We start from the raw sequence: 22,913 nt of genomic DNA on the forward strand, positions 1-22,913 counted from the left end.
GCAAACCACTCCAGGGCCATCAGCTTCTTATCACTGCCATCTACATCTTATATTCACTCAGAAAGTATGAATTGAGGCAAAACAGCTAGACATTACCAAAACCCCAGTTATTTTAGATCAATTATGATCAGAAATATACTTCTATGAAATCATATGCTGGGGCCATATACCCACCTGCATACACATACATTTCCTGTTTATGTACTCAGTCAATTCAGTGTTAAAATAACATTTTTCTCACCCCCAGCATAGCGAAATGTAAATAGGCAACTTGTTTTGCTGCTCTGCTCCATATATCATTGCTGAGTATCAGCCACAAAAGGGTCCAGGAGTTAGTGCTTAGCTAGCAATTTTGCTGATAATGCAGGAGTAAGAGCAGCCTGCTCGTTTACAGTCACATCACCTCTGCTGACAGAAGTAAAAGTGGGCTTTTGTCATTGTCAATAAACAAAGTAGAAACTGCTCTGGAGATACATGAGCTGTGGTAGCCCTGTTGCATCAACAGGCAAAGAAGGGGAGGGCCAGGCTCTTCCAGCAGCTGGCTGTGAGGAAGGACTTGCCTGCTTGTAACACGGCTCTTCTCTGGTCCTGGCTTGGCTTGCAGGCAGCTCACGGACCCTGGCCGGGCCACGCTCCCCAGGCGTGGGGGCTCAGAGCTTGATGGCCCGGCTGACACTGGCCACTGCATCTCTGCCAGGCAGTAATGTAAGTCCTACAGCTGGTGGGAGTTTTTCCATCAAAACAGCTGGTTTTCATCAGAAAATGCCAGTACATCAAAATCAGCAGGCTTTGAACCAGCAGAGCAGTTTCAAATGAACTTCTGAGTAAAAAGAAAGATTTTTTTCAGGACCTGCCTCATTCCTTGCTGGTTTCTTGAGCTGCACAGTTGCCCAGGACTCCCACATCTGTGTCTCTGGGGAGCTCCTAATATTTCAGACTTCTTATTTTCCAGGGCTGGTGTTACGGAGGCTCTCAAATAAACAACCAACCACCAAAAAAAAAAAAAATTATTATTATTAACACAGTTAACAAGCTCTCTGTAAATTACAGGTTCGAATGTCTGTGAGAGGAGAACAGAACAACTTTCTAGGGTTTAACAGCAACCCAAAACGCAGAACAAAGCCCCACTCCCTAGGGTTTAATGGCAGCTCAGGGCAGTGTCCCGACCCAAGGCATCTCGAGGAGTTTCCTTGGGCAGTGTCCTGACCCAAGGGGAGAGTCCTCGACCGCAGCGTGCTGCTCCAGGGGACAAGCTCCAAATGGCTCCCCCAGGGGACTCCATTTATACTCAGGCCAAATCTGACCTGTAGTCAATAGCGGCTCCCACTAGCCAAAGGCCCCAACTACCGCGAAGCCCTGAGAACAAAGGCAGCCAGGAGCTGCCACACCTCAGTAGCCAAGAAGCTCTGCTTTCATTGGGTGGATGCACCTGCCACAATCCACCCCGTGACTACAGTCATGATTCAGCTGGTTTCCTTGAAGTGGTGCAGCAGTCACCTCTTGCCTCCAAGGTTAAAAGGGAGTGTGGTCCTGGTGAGTCTCCATACTCGTTGTGGATTGTCATCCCTAGATGATCATACAATCAAATCTTAAAAAAACAACCCTCCAACCATACAGTGTATTACACTCAAAACTGAAGGAATCTGATTAACCATTCTAACAATGAAGATTCAAACATATCCAATTAACCAATTAATGCTTACTATAGCAACAATTGCCTCAAGTCTCTTGCCACTTTCTTCATTTTTTGACCTAAAGTGACATTAACACAATAGCACCAAGTTCAATCACATTCTTCTGAATGCTGCCAATTTCACAAGATTCATTTGCCACCACGTTGTCATCCAAGTCTTGATTGTCCATATGGATCCCCATGGCCAAGCAGGATGTCGAAGTCATCTGTTCCTCCAAGATCCTAACAAAAAAACAGAACTAGGCCTCACATCAGAACCCGGGCCTCAAGTTAAAAATTAGTAATTATCTATTGGGCACTAATATGGTGAGTTCTTCCATCTTTCCCTAAGGCTTCCCAAGCATGTCGACAATGCCCATTAGCCTGAGGATAGTATGGGGTGTGCAAACCCCCTAGATTTTACCAAGGTCATAGGCACAATGCTAGCTGAGAGCAACTTCACCATGACAGGTTGGCCTGCATATATTTTCAGGGGGAATTGGCCCTTATGATTGTCAAATATAGGAGCATCATCACCTGATAATCCCGTAGGACAAAATGCTCGTACTTTTAGGTTCACATAATGTCCCTAGTGCTTATTAACAATAAAAACCGCTTGTACCAACCTTATATCCCAGTTAGGTCGTGAAACATTGGCATGTCTCTTGATCAAGCCAGTAATTTGCTCAACCATGCCATTAGCTTGAGGGTAATATGGTGTATGAAACACCCACTTGATGCCTTGTGTGCCCACTCCCGGACCACCCCAGCAGTAAAGTGGCTCCTGTTACCTGATTAAATTGATTTGGGTGTTTCCTTCTCTATCATCTGCCCTGTGTGGCAATAATGATGTCACTGCACATAGGGCTTCCTCGCAGTTTCTCATTGTCCGACTCCCACAGGAGGGGGGGGGGGGTGTGGGGGTGTGTTCCAGAGCTCTTAACCCCTACTCCGGGAGTGGTTTTAGCGAGCTTTTGAGCCAGTGCATAGCAAGCAATTGTCTGACATGCAAATGTAAACCGCCCGCCCTCCCACATGGGAGCAAAGCCATCTCTGCTTCTGACAAAGGAACCACAAAGAACTGGTCCCAGACATGGCGGGAGGCTCCTGCAGGGCACGCCCAGCCCAGCCAGGCCCTGCAGCTGACAAAAGGCCTGGATGGGCATTCAGCCGCCCATAATCGGCTGTTAATTGCCACCTTTTGTTTGGTTTGGGGATTGGTCACACCGGAGAATTCTAAGGGGAATGTGTACGATTTATAACCTTTTTTCAGTATCATGAATCACCTCAAAAATACCCTGGTTTGGCAGCAGTTGGCAATGGATATTGAGAGACACAGGTAATTTCTGTCCCCCTAACTCCAAAACTCCACACTGCTGTCTGGTAAACACCACTGTTTACCTGCCAAAACATCAAACCCTAATATTTTGCCTTTGTTCTCGAGTTCTGCCGTCCAGCAATTGCACCAACTTCGAGATGTTACCAGTAGATTGCCCATGTAATATTGCCCGGGGTACCCCCAGTGCCAACGCCTTCCGCCAAAGATGATTCCTTCCTGAATCGTAAAATCGACCTGACTTATCCCTTAACTCTCTACCAGGAGGCTGCTGGGGGGGGGGGTTTCCGACTGACTTGCCGAACCCTCCGGCTTCCATCTTCACCCCCACCCGGGTCAGTCCAGCCCATCTCTCGCCCATAAGTAACCAGATCATGTAACACTTCTGCCCACGTTAACACGTGCACATGAGGGTTGGAGGGGTTTCGCTGGTTGCATTCAATAGCTCTTTGCACACTTTCTCTGAGGGACTGGACATGGATCTTTAAGGCATCCGGGAGCCCTCTAATAAGAGCTCTAAGGTGGCTGGGATCCACCGGCATGGCAAGCAGTATTCTGCATCACCTGAATGCCAGCCGCCTTTTGTACTCCCTCCGACAGTCCCTTTACTTTAATGGTAACAGGTTCCCCCCTCTCCTTAGGGTCCACACCCCAGCCCAGTAAGCCACTTGAGATGATATCAACTGGTTACCCGCTGGTCCATCACTTAAAAACACTCCGGGACCCCAGAAACCTCCCGTCTCATCATCACTCAACAAAATTTAATCCCCCCCGGTTAAAGAAACTCTCCACAAATACTCGGTTTCAGTTTCACCCGGTTTACACAAATATTTAACCTGAAGTTCACTAAGCTCGGGTCCTATCTAGGGGGTTGTACGGACCATGGTTCGGGGGTTCCCACCTTGTGGACCTGTATGCCTTTCTGTTTTAATGAGAGGTTGCACGTGTCTTTCCTCCAATTCCTCTATTTCCTCCGAGCCACTTTCATCAGACTCTCCCCAAATATCTCCATCCCACTCCTCAAGATCTACACTGGTAATTAACTTTCGAATCTGAGCACGCTAGGAGGCTTTTTTGCTCGTGCCAGCATAATTTCAATTTTTTTTTCTAATAACCACCTTCTCTCTCTTTCTTGTAATAATTCTGTCTTTAAATGATCGATTTCCAACCGCTCCTCTAAATTCTCTTTCTCCACTACTACAAAGTAATCCTGCGCCTGAATCAAGCAGGCACCTAAAATGGCGCCCATTTTTCCTTCACTTCCGCTTATCCACCAACTTCCCTGGCTTTGTTCCAACTTTCTCACAACTTCCACCGGATCAAACCACCTCTCCTTCGCCCATTGTACATCTGGGGGAGAAGGGGCACAACTATATTTCTGTAATAACTCCTCTATCGACATCCTGCTGACTACGCCAGTTGTTACGGAGGCTCTCAAATAAACAACCAACCACCAAAAAATAAAAAAATTAAAAATTTATTATTATTAACACAGTTAACTAGCTCTCTGTAAATTACAGGTCCAAATGTCTGTGAGAGGAGAACAGAACAACTTTCTAGAGTTTAACGGCAACCCAAAACCCATAACAAAGAACTCTATAGGGTTTAAGGGCAACCCAAAACGCTTTATCACTCACCTGACAAGTGAGGGCTCTCAACCTCAAAGACCTTCTCAGGGCAGCATCCGACCCAAGGCACCTCGAGGAGTTTCCTTGGGCAGCGTCCTGACCCAAGGGGAGAGTCCTCGACCGCAGCGTGCTGCTCCAGGGGACAAGCTCCAAATGGCTCCCCAGGGGACTCCATTTATACTCAGGCCAAATCTGACCTGTAGTCAATAGCGGCTCCCATTGGCCAAAGGCCCCAACTACCGCGAAGCCCTGAGAACAAAGGCAGCCAGGAGCTGCCACACCTCAGTAGCCAAGAAGCTCTGCTTTCATTGGGTGGATGCACCTGCCACAGCTGGGAAGCCTGGAAATGCCTAGGAGGAACAGGGCTTACAGCTCCCTGCAGCACAGGACAAAGCCTGGCATCCTGGAGAATACCATTTCACACCAAGGACATTAAGGTTCCCATGCCCATGCCCATGCCCAGGAAACAAGGAGCCTGGACACACTGAAGAGGACTTGGATAGTGCAAAAGGAAATTCCCGGAAAAAAAAGGTTTACAGGAACACCAAGCTCTAAACAACCAACCTAAACCCCAGGATTTCTATTCAGGTCTCATACTATCCAAACTTCATTTTGAAATTGGACATCTGCTTTGTGGTCTGTGAAGAACAAACCCAACACCCATCCTCCCACCCCTGGGAAAGGAAAGTGATTGGGCTTTGTAACTCTCCATCCTTTCCTCTCACTTGTTGCAGGAACTGCAGGTTTTCCTGTGGATTTCTTATGGGAAATATATTTCCCTCAGTGCTGGCTTCACGGTATTGAGGGCACACAATTTGTTCTTTTACCCAGGTGCTTATCTCTCCTGTGTTTGATGTTTATAAGAGCTATTTGATGATGATTTCCAAGGTGTCGTAATGACAGGTGTTGCTTCTCTTACATATGCCAGAGTGAAATTGCCTTTATGAGATCCAGAGATAGGGCAGACCAAGAGATGTACTGCTTCGTCTGCGGCTACAAGTCTCTTCTTCTGGATAGACTTTTCCTTCCACCACCCAGGGCAAGACTGGATGTCCAATCGGGTAGGTCATTTAACATTGCTGGAGGGAGCAAAGGCTACTCTGCACAGTCCAAGGGCTTTTTGTACAAGGTGACAAGCCCACAGCCCTCATTTCCTTTCCCACACTGAGCTGTTCAGATGCCTTACCAGCACTGAGCACCCGCAGCTCAGAGAGACCCAGCCTGCAGGACTCACACTGAAGGTGACATTCAGGGGCATTCTGCAGAACTGCAGATACCTAGCTCTGACAGACACACTTCCCAGCCCAAAAAGGGACAAGGCACACACTTATAATAACTTCTCTCCAGCTTCCATTGCTGTTTCTGGTTGATTATCTGTGGTTAAGTGTTCGCTTAGTTATAAGCACCAGCTTGAATTCCGCATTAACAAACACATCAGACACTGACATGTTCCTCCAAAGGTCTGGTTTAGCATCACCTGATGCAGAGTGGAGCAAAGGAACACCAGCTGCAAAGGGTGGCAGACCCTGAGCCAAAAGCGGAGAATTGCCATAGCTCTGGCAGAATTTGAGGAAAGGCATTAAATACATCTCATTTCTTTTGCTTGTGGAAAGTAAAAGGAGTAAGTGACATGGGGTACAACAGACAAGAGAACATGAGAAAAGATGAGGGGCTCGATGGGGAGAAAAGGTTTCCCCTTGTCACCACTGAGGCTTGGTGCCTTCTGATGTCAAATATATCCTTGCCTGATTACCCTATTTTCCCTACCATTACTTGATTACCAGACCACTTTGTTGCTTTAGTGCATTAAAAGCATGTGCCAACAAGGCTGTAGTATTGTGCCTCCAGCAGAAATGGCCAGAAATTCTCACCGTGTTCAGCATGGTGCCTTTTTTTGGTCCATCAGAACTATATGCAGCTCAGATGACCTTGCTGCCCTCCGTGACCAGGCTGCCACCCCCTCAGAAACAGAATGGGCACAAGAAATAAAATGTTTAGAAGAGGTTAGAATTCAATAAATGGAGAGACAAACAATTTGACTTGGGAAATGGCCCATCCTTTTCCCACCCTGATAGACATGGACTTACTGAACTTGGAGACACATGACTGATCAATCCTTCACTTCTCTCTCTTTGGTTGTCTGCTTTTGCCGTGTCTGCTGCTGGCAGAGGAAGTTCTGCACTCAGCTGCTCACATCCAGATGTCATGAGAGCTGATCAGCACTGTGTTCAGACACCAGAGTTCAGAACATGCCCTGTTTTACTGGCTGACCCCCAGCTCCAGCGCTCCTTCACTCTTGGCCTCATCAGGTTTTCACTACAGGAAAATTTGGGCACTCCTTCCACTGCTTTGGTTTTAATTAAAAACATGGTTTTAATTACACTCATTATTTTAAGAACTCACATAGCTTTAACTGAGATAAAAGTGGATTTATTCATTTAAAATCTCTTTTTTATCATATGACTTTTCATGTTCTAATCAAGGCTTGAAAAATTACAGATTTCCTATGGTCCATGTTTCAGATAAGGGCTCAATGCTAGTTTGCTACGGGGGATTAAATAGAAAGGAAAGATGAAAGAGTAAATGCAGTCCTCTGTGTTCGATACAGAAGCTGACCATACCGTTTCAAGGCATGTTTCAGACAGAGCTGTGCAAAATGATTTGGAAAGGAAAACTCAGCTGTAGGCCGAGAGAATTCAGTGTTAACTGCAGCAATGAGATCTCTCTCTCTCCTTTAACTGAACTTTATCAGAAAAACAGAAACAGCCTCAATATTCCTAGCACAAACCAGGCATGCATCCAAAAATATTTTACCTCTGAGTAACTGGGGAAATGAGCTTTTCTACCGTGCGTTCTACTCCAGTGACTCACCAAGTGGCTCAGCCCCCAGCGTAAGGCATCCTTGCACAGCGATCCGTCAGCAGCAGTGCTCAGCCAAGCATATGCCATCACAGATCACGGGCTGCAAGTAAACCGAAGATTTATTTCACTATGGGTATGAAACGCATATTTCATTATGTCCACTGTGTAGATGTGACATGCATGTAATCTCAGAGAGCTTGATTTTAATATTAAAGCATGGTAAATGCCAGTGTTGCATCAAATACCATGTTCAAAGCAAAACCCTGTTCATGTCAGTTTATGGTGGTCTGTCCCAAATGGCCAGTGGATCTCTTCTGTAATTACACACATGCCTTATTCCTGTCCAGGAAAAAAATTCCAGGAAAATGTTCAGAGGACAAGGGTTGGCCATGCCTGCCCCGGCTGCTGTGGATGTGCCCTCCCGTCCACCTTTTCCAGAGAATAAAGCATATTTATTCTCACTATTGTATTAGAGAAGAGATGCTGATTCTTTAACAAATCCTATGGAAACACCCAACTTTAAGTTCAAAAGGCAAAGCTTGATGATAGAGTGGAGCCAAGAGGAGAGGCAGACCTGCTTCCCTCGCTCCCCCTTGCTTCTTCCTGGAAGTCAATCACTCCCCGCACAGCCCTCTGACCCCTCTCTGGGCAGATTCAACTCACTGAAACAGCAGTATCTAACGCAATGAGAAAAAAAATTAATAGTTCTCTATTTCTAGCTTTGGGAGTTACACTGTCCTGGCAAAGGGTCCACAAAGCGTGAGAGCCAGAACAAGGAAGGGGGCTGGGCTGTGGGTGAGAAATGCAGGTAGCAGAAGGCAGGAGCATGGTGAGGATTTATTATTGCAGCTGTATTGCTGATCCGCTGCCCTGCTGCCCGCTTGGACCCCTGAGAAGTGGCCGCCTGGCCCAGAGCAGCTGTTGCTCTCACCAGTGAGCACGGGGCAGACCCAGATGTGCCAAGCCCTCGCCTGCAGGGCGGTATGACCCGGCTCCCAATCTGCTTTGTAATGACCCAGGAGCCTGAAAAAGCTCCTGAATCATTACTGATCATTCACGTGTCATTTTTCATGTGTTAGCAAACAGCTCATGGAGACAAGTTGTTCTGACGGCAAGACAGACACCTTGTTCCTCATCTAGAGGAGAAGGCATTCGCTTTTCAGTAGATATTGCATGAAGTCATTGATGATTCCTGCTTACCAGCCACCATTTTAAGTTTCAATCTAAACCACACAGAAGCCAATATTAAGACCTGCTGACTCCAGTCATGTTGGGATCTTTTTTTTCAAAATAAATGCCAATGTAATGCAGGTTTTTACATGCAATATATCCCTTATAAAAGGAAGTTGTGGGTGTACCTGTTTATTTTATGGTGTATATTTTTGCAATGAATTAAAATGCCAAACTAAATTTCAAGGACTAAGCTGAAATTATGCACAGAAGGTATGCCGACTGGGTGCAGGAAGTACCTTGTCACTCACTGGTTTTGGTTAAAACAAGAGAATGGAAAATGTCCCTCCTCCCACATTTGCTGAAGCATTTTTAAATGAATGAGCAAGATCTTTTGCATCATGGTTAATTACAGAGATGGAAACGGGTCTTTCATTGTACCATAGAAAGAGGAGGAGATAAGAAACTAGAATTACAATACAACAGAGCTAATTTCTGAACTCAGCTGTAACTATGGCAACCTTCATTCACAGTATTTAACTGAGAGTATAGAAAAATAGTGCACTCAGCAAGCCTGAATAAATTATCTACATCACTGGCTTACAAATGTCTCAAAGACATGAACTTTTACAAAAATTAAACTTTCAAGAAGTTCATATTTGCAGAAATCATTTCACATTACCTCTGCATTCCCTGTTCGTGTTGACTACAGGGACATGTATTTCCAGAGTGGCCAGGTGTTAAGGGAGATACATTTCAAGATGACAGGCAAAGGAAAAAAAAGAGGTGAAATCCAGAATTAGGTATTAACATAAATTCTAATACAGTGTCCTGTAATTGGGCAGTTAGTTAAAAGCTGGCACTCTCAGCAACAGTATTTTAGTTTTCCTTGATTGTATCAAATCAAAAGGTGACACTGGGCCAAATTCTTCTCTCACTTAGACGTATGTTTTTCCCTCCCACCTTCGTTGGCGTCAGCAGCCTCAGCTTGCTGCGTTGTCACAGTCCCCAGTGCTCCTCATACGTGAGCTTGAATAAGGGAGTAGTGTGGAATTAACAGAAAACAAAACAAAGCAGAAGTAATGGATCAATATAGTGACATTTTCTCCGCACATTCAGCTCCTCTGATGTTCTGGGCTACCAGGGAGGTGCTTCCCTCCCTGGCTGCTCCCTGACATGTGGCACAAGCCTGTCATTCAGCTCTGCTTCATACAGCATTTTTCTCTATTCTTCTGATGCAGAAAGTGGCTGTAGCTGACAGAGGATAAAGCAAAAGGAAGAAAAATAATAATTTTCAAACACCAAAACCAAACCTCTCCTCTTTATATATTTGATGTAGCTACCTGGTTTGAGGCATCTAGTAAATGAACTTTCACTTGCTATTTATTGGTGACCAAAAGAAGCGGAAGAATGCTCCAGACCCTGTATTTGCTACACCAATGCACTATATGGAAGCAACCACACCATAGCTATACTTGACAAACCTTTAACCTAATCCTTAGCCACACAAGATTGATTAATGGCGCTTGGACACAAGAAAGAATGAATGTCTAGTTCACAGGGGTGGGAAGATTTCTGGCAGAACTCTTATCACTGAAGGTCTAATGGGGTCAGGGACATGTGGCTTCCCAACACCACACTACACCTGATGATTTGGCCTTGGTAGAAAGGCCAAACAGACCTAAGCCACGGTCACAAAACACAAGGTAGGGGTGGCAAGGCACCTGAAGGAATTATGATTGCTGCCGGCATGCTAAAATGCTGAAAACATGAGGGTCTGGCACTGTGAGTACTGTAAAGATGGCCTTAGGGAATGACCCTGGAAAATGGTACGGCGTAGGAAGAGATTCAGTCACGCTATAGTCCCTTTTCCCTTAGTCAAATTTTCCTTGTTTCATATATAAAATCCCTGTTCACAAGAGGGTTGGCATTACTGGTTACAAGCAGGGAGGCACTTGAGATCCAGAGGTTTTTCTATTCTCATAGGTCATCCTTAAGTATTTGAAACTAGCCTCTTTTTTTTCTTTTTTTTTTTTTTTAAGATCTGGCAGCAAAACAACATTTTTTAACTTTTCTTTCCTGATATGACTGGAATGTTTGGGTGTGAGCCTTGCTGCAGTAAGCGTTACAGCCTAAATGCTGTGTGGCAAGTCCCATGCCTTTGAGCACAAGCTGGGCATGGGGAATGCACTTCTTGTGCACATGGGAGCCCTAATATATCGCTGTCTGGAAGCAGTTCAGAGTTGTCAACGATGCAGATTTGCTAATCAAAACTCCACACGGCTGAAGGACACAACACACTGACCTTTACTACAGCCCTGGGAATCCTGCAGCAGCCTGAAATTACTTTCTAGAGCTGCTCCCACTGCTTGAGTTGGAGAAGACTCTTTGCCAGCACTGGTGGGGATACTGTGCCTCTGAACAAAGCACCTTTTTAATATGTACTTTTCAGAGAGAAGGGAGGAATTATCTCTGATTCAACAAGGCTTTCAGATACCCTTTCCAGATTACTACAGTGGTTTCATTCAGTTATGCAGACTTCAAATTAAAAGTTAATGAAAACTAACACACTTCTCATTTCTCCTGAGGCGCATTTGCTCTCTTATTTAGACAGCTGAGCAAAGTAAGTTGAAAGAAAATTCCTCCTTGTTTGACAAAGGGTGCAGGGACTCTGAGAACTGCCTGGCAGCACACTCCTGCATCAACGCCATTGCTGTAATTTTGAATCAGTCATGTTCATTTTCCAAGTTCATGTTATAGCCACCTCCCACACAGCAACCTGTGTGCAAGTGAAGTATCATTAGGTCTGATGGACATCCTTTGTCTTCCCAGGAAATGACTAAATGGTATCCTCAAAAAGCTGACAATTGGACAGTTGTAGAAATTACAGACTCATGTTTGGCACGGAGTGTCATATTCGCAGCTGTACTGACTGCTTGCCAGGAGCCATCTGCCTACAGAACATGCCGTCTTCCAGTTGCTCGACCTGAGATAGTTCAAGAGGATAAGAGCAGTGCTAGAGAAGCGAACAGACTTTCTCTTTGCAGATTTCCCTTGTCTGGTTTTATAACTCTCCTCCGGAGGAAAGAGAGTTTGTTGCCAGTTTCCAGGTGATGGCAGATTCAAGCAGGGGTTTCCAAATTAACCTAAGGCATTGCTTTTTGACTCTGGGTATCCTTCCATTATTAACATGCAAGAAACACACAAACCTCTGAATCTTTTATATTTTACCCACTCATACATGCAAATACAAAACAGAAAGACTTGAATAGAGGAAAATCACTGGGATTTCTTTTTGCTAACATCTTTAAACCCTTACAGCTTCATAGCCACTGCTCTTCCTTATTCCAGCTCCCCTTTTATAGCTGTTCATGTTTGATCCCAGCAATCACCTTGAGTCATGATGCTGGTACTGGGTATACTGCAATAGAACAATTCCTTTATTTAAAAAGACATGTATTAAGTTCTTGTTTTTCTGAACACAGCAAAAAGCAGACAGGCAAAGAGCAAGAGCCCACCTGTGCTCACATCCAAGCCTTTCCCAGGAAGTCCTTTGCCCCAGTGTTCTCTTTCCTTTCAGTATCATGTCCCTGAACTCATTTTACTGTGCTCTTTGCATTTCTACCCTTCGTTTTCTGGTTTTTTTGCCGCTCTGACATGCACAGATGTGACTCCACAACTCATGGCTTAACCACTTTCTGTCTGTATCATTTACCAGTATACTGTATTAGGCAGCCTGTATGGGACACGCTATTACTTAATTTTGTTATGTTGGGAGGAGTTTTGGATACTTTGGGAGGTGGATTGTACTGTTTTGGTTTTCAGTAATCAGAGACATTTAAGTGCTTTCTCACACCAAACCAATTTAATGTATTTTTTTCTCATTCCATAACTTGCTCTTACTATTTTCAACAAGAGTTGATGTGATCAAAGGCTGGATTACATTTTGCTGCATGAAAATGGAAGTAATTGAGAATTACACATGCGGGATTTCACAAATGGCCAGAATGATGTTGGGATAGCTGCATAGACTGATGGAGAGAACAAAAATCACTCCCAGGGTGTGGCTCTGTATTCTCTTCTGCTTCCGCAGCCCTGCTGCAATGCCCTTCCCTTCTGCCAGAGACTGCTGCCTGCCCTGCTCTGCCTGCAGAGTGGTCTGTGGAGCTGTGCCCTGGTCTGCTCTGTGAAATGATCCAAGTTTAAAAGTGCTTTTGGGGTAGTTCAGAGCACTTGCACTTTAAAGTATGGCCGGACACACTCTTGCAGGGCTGGTGACTTGAAGGGCCTGGGAGGGGACATGAAGGAGGAAGCAAGAAATAGCTTCCTAAAAATGAGGGTACAGATGGATGGCTTAAACCAGACAGGTGACGGAGTGAATGGAAATATATGGACCTGCCCTAGGGACCTCCACAGTTATCTGTTCTTGTACCTTTTACCTGAATGGCATTGGTATGACTGAGCCAGATTACACAAGAGCGTAGTGACACATCGCAACCTGGTTGTCCAGCGGGTGGAACAAAGCACTCAAGTACGTACTTCGACCGTGAATCGAACGTTTTCCATTGAGAACAAACGGTAAAGGAGATTAATGGCTGTGAGCACTGAAAACGAATGAGCATGAAGACTGTGCCTATGATGACAGTATTTGTGAATGCATTTGTTTTCTGAGGATTGAAAGTAAATATTTTATTCATTGTCTCATGTAAATGCATGATTATGTCAGCAACACATATAAAAGAAACAGGAATATTGTATGCTACTGCAGTTTGCTAAAGAAACAGAAATACTAACTTGAAGTCAACCAGTCCTTGATAACCAAAGCTGTAATTTAAAACGTAAATGCCTTTCTGAGCTCATCTATTCTAAGCTGGATAGAGCCCAGCATGTTTCAGTTTTTAAATAACTCATTCCCATGACCTTTGCAACTCACTACCTTACACAACAGTGCAAAAAAGAGCCTCATACACATGACTCAGGCTGCCTTAGGGTTGCTGAAATTTAAGAAGGCAGCCTACATAACATGATCACAAGCAAAAGGAAAATAAAAGACTGATTATATAACATCCAGCCAAATTGAACAAACCTCTGCAGTTACACAAATCTGTGGGCTGCAGAGATGCATCTGAAGTTCAAAGAAGTTTTACAGAAAGGGCCTGATGTGGCTGGTGTTTAGCCCCAGTGTTTGGTATCAATGCTGGTAGAAGAAATAATCCTTCCTCTCAAAATACTACTCTAAAACACTTAGCTTGCAATCTGGACATGTTCCAGGACATTTGAAACACATTGAGTAAAATGATCATGGGGAAAGAGTAAGGTGCCTGGACTGCTAACTTGCAGGCCCAAAATCATCCCCAGGAAACATATGCCATGAGCTCCTGACAACAAGCAGGATAGCAGTCACCTTACGCTTATTGAATGTCTTCCCGATGCTCACAGATCTTTCTGGAGGTTCCTCAGAGGCACAGCCCCTCTGTGGAGAAATCTGTGATCTTGCATCACCTCCCTGGCCTGTGCCACCGGGACATCATTGATCTGTGCAACTGAACATGCAGGTTATTTGGCCTTGCAAGCTAGATCCAGCCCCGGGCTGGAATCCAGAGCCAAGGAAGGCATCCAGGTGCCAATCCAGGGCAAAACTAGAGTGAGGATCCCTGAATGACCTTCTAAAAAACTTCTCAGAACAAGAAGGCCACCCCTAAAGCAGGCCTGCTAGAAACGGTCGCAGTCCAGTCTTCTCTTTTGATTAAAAGCCTGGCACAGGAGCACAGCTTTGTTCTGCTGAGAGCGACAGGATCTCTCAGAGGGAGGTGTCTACCTCCAGTTCCTGAATACCATGAACAAAGCTCCAATTTCTCTTGTAAGACACTTTCTCTTGTTGCTCCTTCTGCTGGTTCCTGTCTTACCGTGTAATAGCCTAGCGGCTAAAGCTTTCTCCCTGTAACTGGAAAACACCGGTGTAATTCTCACCTTCAGTCCACACTGCCTGGTTTTCCAGGCGGTACTGTTCCTGTTCGGCTGTAGGTCAGCTGAGGTGAGGGCAATCCTTCGCCCTGCAGTGAAGACTGGTCCCGAGTTACACAGGAATCTACCACTCCTTGTCTCCGAGGCAGCAGCTGGGACTCTGTAACCTTCCACTTAAGGCACCTACCTGGAAGAAAAGAATAATTTACTGGATCTAGCCCTAAACCTTAAGATCTTTTAAAACTATTACATTAGTTATATATTAGACTACATTCTCAGTTATTTGTCTGTGTCTAGACCCAAGCTAACTCCTTTCCAAGCCACCTGGGAAAGTATTTTCCTTGTTTTGAGAAGCACGCTGTCTAGGGACAGGCAGACAAACCAGACTGAAGGTAAGAGGCTAGAATAAATACATTTTTGGTTTGTTGTTTAAAAATATAAACTAAACATACAGTATAAAGCAAACAGTAAATATTCATGTAGGTGGGTTCACTTGAGATAATAACTCTATTAACAAAGGAAAACAGTAACCTAACTCATCTTCTACAGGAAAAAATAACAAATGCTTATATTTTTTCATCAAATTTCAAACCCCAAAGGATACAGCTGGGTCTTATTTTCCCAGCATTTAGGCAAGGGTAAACCGTAGGAAAGTAAACAGGAGTGAGAAGGAGGTCACTTTTGTCTGGTGTTCTTTCTAAACTTCCTTGTTACAAGCGGAAATGGGACCTGATGTAACCCCTGGCCCAGAGACACCTAAGAGACTGGTTCGGTGTCTGCTCTTGGTTCTAAATCTAAATTTCTAATTTTCTCTTCCATAACTACTTCCCACTCCAAGGTACACCCTCATGCTAAGAAGATAACACCGGTACTTCTAGTCATTGGCACTGGTTGCTCTTCCTCCTTGCTGGAGAAATTATTATTCCTTAGTGTTCACATTTGCCTAGTGACATCTCAACTCAAATCAGCCAGCTGTTTCTACAGACCATCCTTTGGCTTTCCATATCTTGACTCCAGTGATCTCAAGTAGAGATGAAAGGCCGTATCCAATTAAAAATCTCTAATCAATCTTTGATTTCAGAAGTATCACATATGATAAAATTAAACTGGGATATCATTGTTCCAGCACTATTAGGTAAATAATATTTTGTCTGTTGCTAAGCATAAGCTATTATCTTTCTGGAAAAATGCAGGCAGATTCCTCTCCCCTCCCAGCTTTAATCTCCACTACTTCCCCTGGAGCTTACTGAATCTTTTGCATGGCAGCAACCATAACTGCAAATGTAGTTACTTTTTTAAATGACTGTAACAAATAAATTTTAAAAATGCACATGATGAGCTACAGCTGGAAAAGGGATCAGCCCCTTCAGAGCCAAGATAATTGTTGGAGCCAACCTCCTGATATCCTGAAACTGCCTCCTCATAGCACAGACAGTGATAATGTCGTAAGTATTGAAGCTTCCCAAAAAACCCTATTTTCCAATAACATTTTACTACAGAATTTCCTTTACTTCACCGAGTTGTCAGAATGCTGTATTCCTGAAACTGGATACCAAACCCTGAAAGACCAACCCAGGTGAAGGGTGCAAGCTAGTGTACAACTCCTAGCAAATGCAAAAACCACATTTAGTTCTCTGCCAATGAGACTTGAGGAATATAATAGGATGGTGAAGAGAAGTCCTGAGGGGCAAGAGGCAACAGATACAAGCTGAGCAAAGAAAATTCTGACTAATTAAAAATAAAAAATCTTCACAATGAAAGTGGTGAAGCACTGGAACAGGGCTGCAGGCAGGCTGGGGCACCTCAGTCCTCAGAGATGTCCAGAACGACACTGGCCAAGTCATGAACAACCTGACTTAGCTTTGAAGTTGGTTCAGCTTTGAGCAGGGAGTTGGGCTATATGACCTCCAGAGGTCCCGTCCAACCTCAATTACTCTGTGATTCTAGGAAGCAGGATCCCAACTGCTGAACGAAACCAGACCCAGTGCTTCGTTTCGGAAAGGAACTGAGAGTGAAGATACAAAGGGCCTCGGGGGGGACAAAATAAATCAAACTATCCCTGGGTTCCACGGTGACAGCAAAATACCCACTGAAAGCAATTGTCTCTATGATTCCTCACTGGGCTCCCCTTTAGAAAGGGCAGGGGAGAGACAAGTCATGTGGCTCAGCACTGCTGGCTTACTCTAAGGTTGACACGTAAGATGTTTTTAAAAAATCACCTTCTGCAGGGCTCATTGTAAAACTTCAGAAGCAATCACCGTACCCGAGAACCCAGCTGTGTTAAAGGAGGACGAATGCACCACCCACAGCAAACATTCCCCAAGAGGGAGGCAGAATACATGAATGTACAACCAAAATCTTCCTTTGAAGCAGACTGAAGATCACAGGCCATTGCTATTTGCAGGTACTCCGTCTGCTTTGAGCTCTACTGACACATTTATTTTTGCCATGTAATGCTCCTGATTTCTGCTAAAAATAAATTGCAGCTCTGTGGAACAGCAGATTTACATTGCTGTCATTGCTTCTATAATGCTTTCAGGAAATGAAAGAATCCACTTTAGATTTGCCCTATTCTTCCCATTTATTCAGTACGTGGTATGTTTTTCTCCCTCATTTTCCCCGTTGTTAGGTTTTTCTTTCTGCTTTCAAAACTTGTACGACTTCTGTTTTGGTTTTTTTTTTCCTGTTCCAGGCTGGTATGGCAGCATGCCAGGTGGAAGTGTTTGATCTGTGCACGCAATTTTGAGACAGGTTTTATGAGTGACTGCTCTTTTCAACAGGCACCGGAGCAAAATGGCACTTCTGAAACACTGTGTGCAAAGATATCGTAAAAATGTTCAGCAGTCAGGGGATGTACAATCAGTTGAAGTATTACCCTGTGTTCCTGAACTGGCTTTCAGTAAAACTGAATCAATAAAATATTTGTACATTAGGCACAAGAACTTATCTAAACTAGAAGGTTATTACAAACACCTGATTTAAAATGAAAATGGATTTTGATGATCTGTAATGGGGTTTCTCTGGAAATGTATGTAGAAAGCTTTAGGGTAACTACTGCAGCACTTCAGCTGCAGTGAGAATGCATAGCTGCCCATCGCTTCTGCAATGCAGAATGACCCACTGTTGGCAACAGGCACGGTAGATGAGAGCTGATGTCTTCTGTTACACTCAGATGATAATCCTTCTGTCCAGGGAAACAGAGAGACTTCACATACCTGGAAGCAGTTAAAAGCACTTGCTTTTCCATCAGTCCTTGATGTAAAATGTTAAACATGGAACAACATGTTTTTATTAATTATTTTTTTTTATTTAGAATCAGCAAAAATGGACTGTTGCTCAAAGTGCAGAAAAAGGTCTTGGCAGCAGCAAGATGAAGAAAAGGAAAACCTAACTTTCCAGTCGGATTACAACATCCAACTTCTGGCACACCAGCAAACTCTCATCAGCTTGAGGAGCAAAATGTCAGCCAAGTCTTAGTATTTTGTCTTTCATTTGTGGGATTTCTATATGTGGCTGCTAAGGCCAAATTCTCTTCTCACTCAGTATCTGGAAATTCAAATTCTGTCTTTTGTTCAAAGAGATATGTGCTATCAACAGGGTACTGTGAGACACGGAGCCATAGCTTCCAATATCAGCCCTAAAAGTAGCTCCTCTCGTGGCCTTAAATCAGGAAGAGAAAGGGATGAATAAAATAGATAATCAGGTAGCTATAATTTAAATTTAAATACCTTTCAATTTCCCAGCGTGTTACAGGAAATTAAACTAATGGTCACAAGATGTTCTGAAGACCAAAAGTGCTAAATGCTAATTATTTCGTGGATTTTTTTTCTCGATAGGCAACTCTAGACAGCAACATTCTCTTCAGAAGTCAAACATGAATCCACTCTGCAAACCCCATACTTCCAACAGAAATAGGAGATGCAGTGGTGACTTCATCTCAATCCATTTCTGTATATCGACTCATACGACTATCACTCAAATACACCCAAGCACAGGTCTGTCTTCGCACAGCCTTTTACCTTCTGATGGGGTAAGAGGATGCCTTAATTGTTCCATCTTACGTAGTCTTTAAGAACATTTCTAAACTTGTATGCTTTACAGTCACTCTTGCTGCAAGTAGAAAATTATGTAAATGGTTGTTGTTACAGCACACTCTGCCAATCTATTTCTAACTGTGTGCTACATTTAAAAAAGAATGTAAATCATTCATCTTCCATGCTGTTTAATGAAGTCTTTAATGTACAATGGTGTCTGTCAGATACCTTTCTAAAATTTTATTCTAAAATAAGCCTCAAAGAGAACATGATGGTGTACCGTTCTAGATAAACAAATAAATGTCATAAAAGCTACCAAGAATGCAAATAAATGAACATTTTGATACTCTGTGCTTTCAACTACTACTGTAGAAGACTTGCATTTTTAAGGGTGCCATCATTTTATCTTTCTAGCTGGCTTTCACATATAAGGTCACAGGGCAGTACTTTCCACTCTCTTATATCCCAAGTAGACCTCTTGAGTCTTCTGGGCACTAAGTGCACATTTTCCTTAGTTTCCTCTACTGATTTCAGTATACAGCTGTACACATCCTACCAACTGGATAAAGATGCAAGTATAGGCAAAATCTGTTTTGCTACAGCTGCTAAAGGAATGCTAATTGCAACACTCCACAGGCTAGCCGAACATCTGCTGCCAACAGTGCACAGCAAAGTGGGCATCCCGGCCACCCTGAAAATAGAAAGGCATGAGAGCACGTGCATCTATAAACAGAGAAAGAGATGATCAAAGAAATCAAAACGTTGTTGAATGTATATACTTTCAGTATTCAAAAATTTACATGAAGAGTAAGGCTGGATCAAAGTATCTCGAAAGCATATGCAAAATTGAATGTTGCCCTAGAGATGTGGAATGGGGACAGGATCATATCTAATGGAGGGGAGAGAAAGGAAGGAGAGGAGGCTACTGCTCCTGCCACACTGGTAGGAAGGATGGGTGCTGCTCTTCTGGGGAAGGACTATTCCCTCTCGGTAGCCATTGCCCTCAAACCATTCGTTGCTGGCAGCAGCAGCAGCAAACATGGCTTTCTCAAGAAGCAGTGGGCAGAGGTGTCCCTGTCTGTTCGCACTCTGTGGCAGCCTGCTTTACCTGGAGTGACTCTGGTGAAGACAAAACACCAGGGAGCAAATGAAAAACAAAAAAACCCAAATGTTGCAGCACAGGCTTCAGTGGTCTCCTGCAGAGTTGCAGAGTTAACATGCCTTGTGACTGTTACACATTTCAAGGGAAAAACCCCACAATTCCCACTCTCTAGTATTAATTCTGAGTAAAACTCAATACGCCCTACATAAGTTTTTAGACATTTTCCCATTTTCAGTCTCCTTAACAGGCTTTGACTCCTGACCAAAGGAGCGTGGGGGGCAGGTTGCTGGGAGGGTGACTGTGGCACGGCCACACGTAGAGGACAACGGGACGAGCCACCCCGGCCTTCCCTTCAGTTCCTCGACTTCGTACCAGCAGGAGGCCGGGGACAGCGCCTGGCCGGTTTTTATCCACAAATCAAGGGTAATCACCTGTAACATCCGCGTTGCACTCCGGGAGGAGCTGCCAGCAGCAGGTACGGCAGCCCTCACCTCTGCCTCAGTCCCAGGGTGAGGAGGAGGAGGAGGAGGAGGTGAAGGAGGCGACGAAAAGGCGGGCGGCCGGACGCGCGGTGCCGCAGGGCAACGCGCTCTCGGCGCGCATCGCCCCCCGCCCTTCCTCCCTTCCTCCCTCCGAGTGCGGCGGGGCTCGCCCTCCCACCGGCGGTTCCCTCATGGCGGGGCAGCTTCGCCCCACTCCCGCGGCGATGCCGGGGCTGAGGGGCGGCGGGGTGTTCCCTCACGCACAACGGGGGGAGGGGTGGGGTGGGCGCGTCGCCGCCGCCACCGCGTTCGCGCCTTCCCGCCCCTGCGCAGTGCGCGCGCACACCGCGCCTCCCTCCTCTTCTCCCCCCGCGCTCCCGCAGCCACCGCCGAGCCTCCGTGTCACGTGCCCTCCTTGCCCTCCCCGGCAGCCAATGGGCGGCGCGCCGCGCGCCCCAGGGCCTTTATAAGGCGCCGCGCAGCGCGGCGGCCGCGGGCAGGAGGTGGTTGTGGCGGCGGTGAGGGGCCGACAGCGGCGGGTGTGTGGGGGTGTCTCGGGCCGCTCGGTCCCTGGAGCCGCTTCCCTGTTCCGCCCGCGGGGCCGCGCCGAGCCGTCCGGGAAGGGGCCAGGTCTGTGCCCGCGCGGCCCGGGGTGGAGGGAAGGACGGAAGGAAGGGGGTCGTGCTGGAGGCGGGCGGCTGGGGAGGGGCGGCCATATCGGGGCCGCGCGGCGCCTGAGGGGGTAGCGGTCTCGGCCGCGGCGACGCCCAGTGCCGGCGGGCGGGCCCTGCGAGCGGGAGCGGCGCCTCGCCTCTGCCGGAAGGGAGAGCGGAGCGGGGCGGGGGGCTCGGCGCCCGGCGGGGCGGCGGGTGTGGGCGCGGGCTGCCGAGCTCTCCGCGGGCTGCTCTGGGCGCGCCGCTGCGGGGCTGGCCCGCTCCCATCGCTGGGCGGGCGGCGGCGGGCGCCCGCAGACGGGCTGCGTGCGTGTGTGCGTGTCTCCTTCTCCTGTCGTCCCCCCTCTTCGTGTCGGAGCTCTCCGTCTTCTCTAACAAACTCTCTGCCTTGCTTCTCCCCCGCCCCCCGGGCTTCTGCTTTGTGGATGTTGGCGGCTTCTTGTTGTGACAGGAGAATGTGTGTGTGTCCTGGGCCCAGGCGGATCGGTATGTATCTCGCACCGGTACTCGCAGGAGCGCTGGGCTCGGGGGTCGGATGGGACCCGGGGAAGGGACTGCCAGGCCGAGGGCTAAAACCTGGCCGGAGGGAAGGATTAACGGTTCTGCTTGTGTTGAACGTTTCTTGTTCCTCCTCACTGCCTCCCCATCCTCGCTAACAGGCTAATTCATTCAGGTCTGTCGAGTGTCTGAAAGGCACCTGGGGTAAGTGTTTTTATCGGAAGCCATGGGTGTCTTTGGCACAGTTAAGGCAGGTGTTTTGGAGGAACCTGTCAGTGTGGCATTAAACCTTTATTAAAGGAAGGGGTAATATTTTTTCCATTTTATCAGTGTAGCACTACAAAACCTGTAAATTGACCATCTGCCTCATTATTGGCCATATTATAATTACAGCCTGAAAAGTAGCATTATACCCTGTTCTGGACTTGGAGAGGTATTTAATACTGACTTGCTTCTAATCTCTTGACAAATCTTGATTGGATTGTAAATTTTCTACTTAATCTCTTTTCTCTGCCATATCTTGATCAATCATAATGAATTTGGCATCAAAGTAATTTATTTAAGGGCTAGCTGGAGTGTTTGGTTATATTTGGGGTGTCCATATTGTGGAGATAAATGGAAGAAATTTAGCGTAATTTCACTTCAGGCAGGCAAGCTTGGAATTTCTTTTAATCAACTAGGATTTATTAAATCTGATATGTGAAACAGACTGATATCTTAAGCTGGTATGGATCTACTGTAAATGATACAGGCTGTGGAAAATTTGAGGCCAACTTCTTACTACTTCCTCTTGGATTTCATGTAATATTTGATAAACTAATGATTAAAAATCAGCAAAATATCCTCTGGTGGCACTGCAGAGCTGTTGTAGCAGCAGTACATTTGTATTTTTGCTTCATCATGGATCAACAGTGAAACTGTCAGAACAGTTGTGGCACCATGGATGGGTCAGCACACAAACGCTTAGCAGTCAGGAGAACTTGCTTGAGTCAGAGTCTAACAGGAGACCAGCACCGAATCTGAGGTGCTGCTGTAGACCAGGCACTCCTGTAGAACCTTGAGGTTCCTATTCTGTAAGCAAAATTGGTGTTTTAAATATCATATGAAGAAATATACATAACTTACCAAAATAGCTCCCTCACAATTAGAAGGCAGTAAATAGATTTTAAAACCTGTATTTGGAGTTGCAGTTTACTTTTGTCATGCTGTATGCATGTGGAGCCTGGGCTGGAGAGATAGACTTTCTGGGAAGCAAATGGCTAACATAAGTTCAGTATGGATCTGGAAGTTCAAGCCAATATACTGCTGCTGAATGTGTGGCCAGCTGGCTGTGGTCCCCAGGGCTACAACCAGAGCTCCTCCTGGTAGCTGAACAACAGAAAACTGGCCAATTCAGTCTTAATAGCTGTCAGTGGGAGACCTGGGAGAGGTCAATGGACAAGAATTTTTGTCAGTATAAGTCAAGACTGACAGTTACTCATTAATACGAGG

The 22,913-nt window shown here is 45.6% G+C and overlaps 1 protein-coding gene and 1 long non-coding RNA gene across 9 annotated transcripts in view; one reads left to right on the forward strand and one right to left on the reverse strand.

The window, feature by feature from the left end:
- Window positions 1–994: 994 nt before the first annotated feature.
- Window positions 995–20,377, reverse strand: LOC141954542 (uncharacterized). 2 transcript variants are annotated; one of them, XR_012632202.1, is made up of 4 exons: window positions 20,200–20,377; window positions 14,639–14,819; window positions 7,508–7,598; window positions 995–1,915 (listed from the first exon to the last, which is right to left on the reverse strand). It is a non-coding gene; the product is annotated as an uncharacterized LOC141954542 (long non-coding RNA). The 2 variants fall into 2 exon arrangements; XR_012632203.1 differs by lacking the exon at window positions 7,508–7,598.
- A 372-nt stretch (window positions 20,378–20,749) lies between these two features.
- The window catches only part of PDP1 (pyruvate dehydrogenase phosphatase catalytic subunit 1), a 47,377-nt gene continuing 45,213 nt past the window's right edge, over window positions 20,750–22,913 (forward strand). For 4 of the 7 annotated variants that reach the window (XR_012630924.1, XR_012630921.1, XR_012630922.1 and 1 more), the window contains exon 1: window positions 20,758–20,880. Coding sequence is in view for 2 of the 7 variants with exons in the window: in XM_074884482.1 (XP_074740583.1) it covers window positions 21,350–21,410 (61 nt within the window). In the remaining 5 variants the exon portion in view is untranslated. Of the gene's footprint in view, window positions 20,881–21,349; window positions 21,411–22,913 lie in introns of those variants that run through there. The other 3 variants (XM_074884489.1, XR_012630920.1, XM_074884482.1) reach the window with 3 other exon arrangements.

This window comes from Strix uralensis, chromosome 1 (assembly GCF_047716275.1).
Source record: "Strix uralensis isolate ZFMK-TIS-50842 chromosome 1, bStrUra1, whole genome shotgun sequence".
In the NCBI taxonomy this organism is placed as follows: Eukaryota; Metazoa; Chordata; class Aves; order Strigiformes; family Strigidae; genus Strix; species Strix uralensis.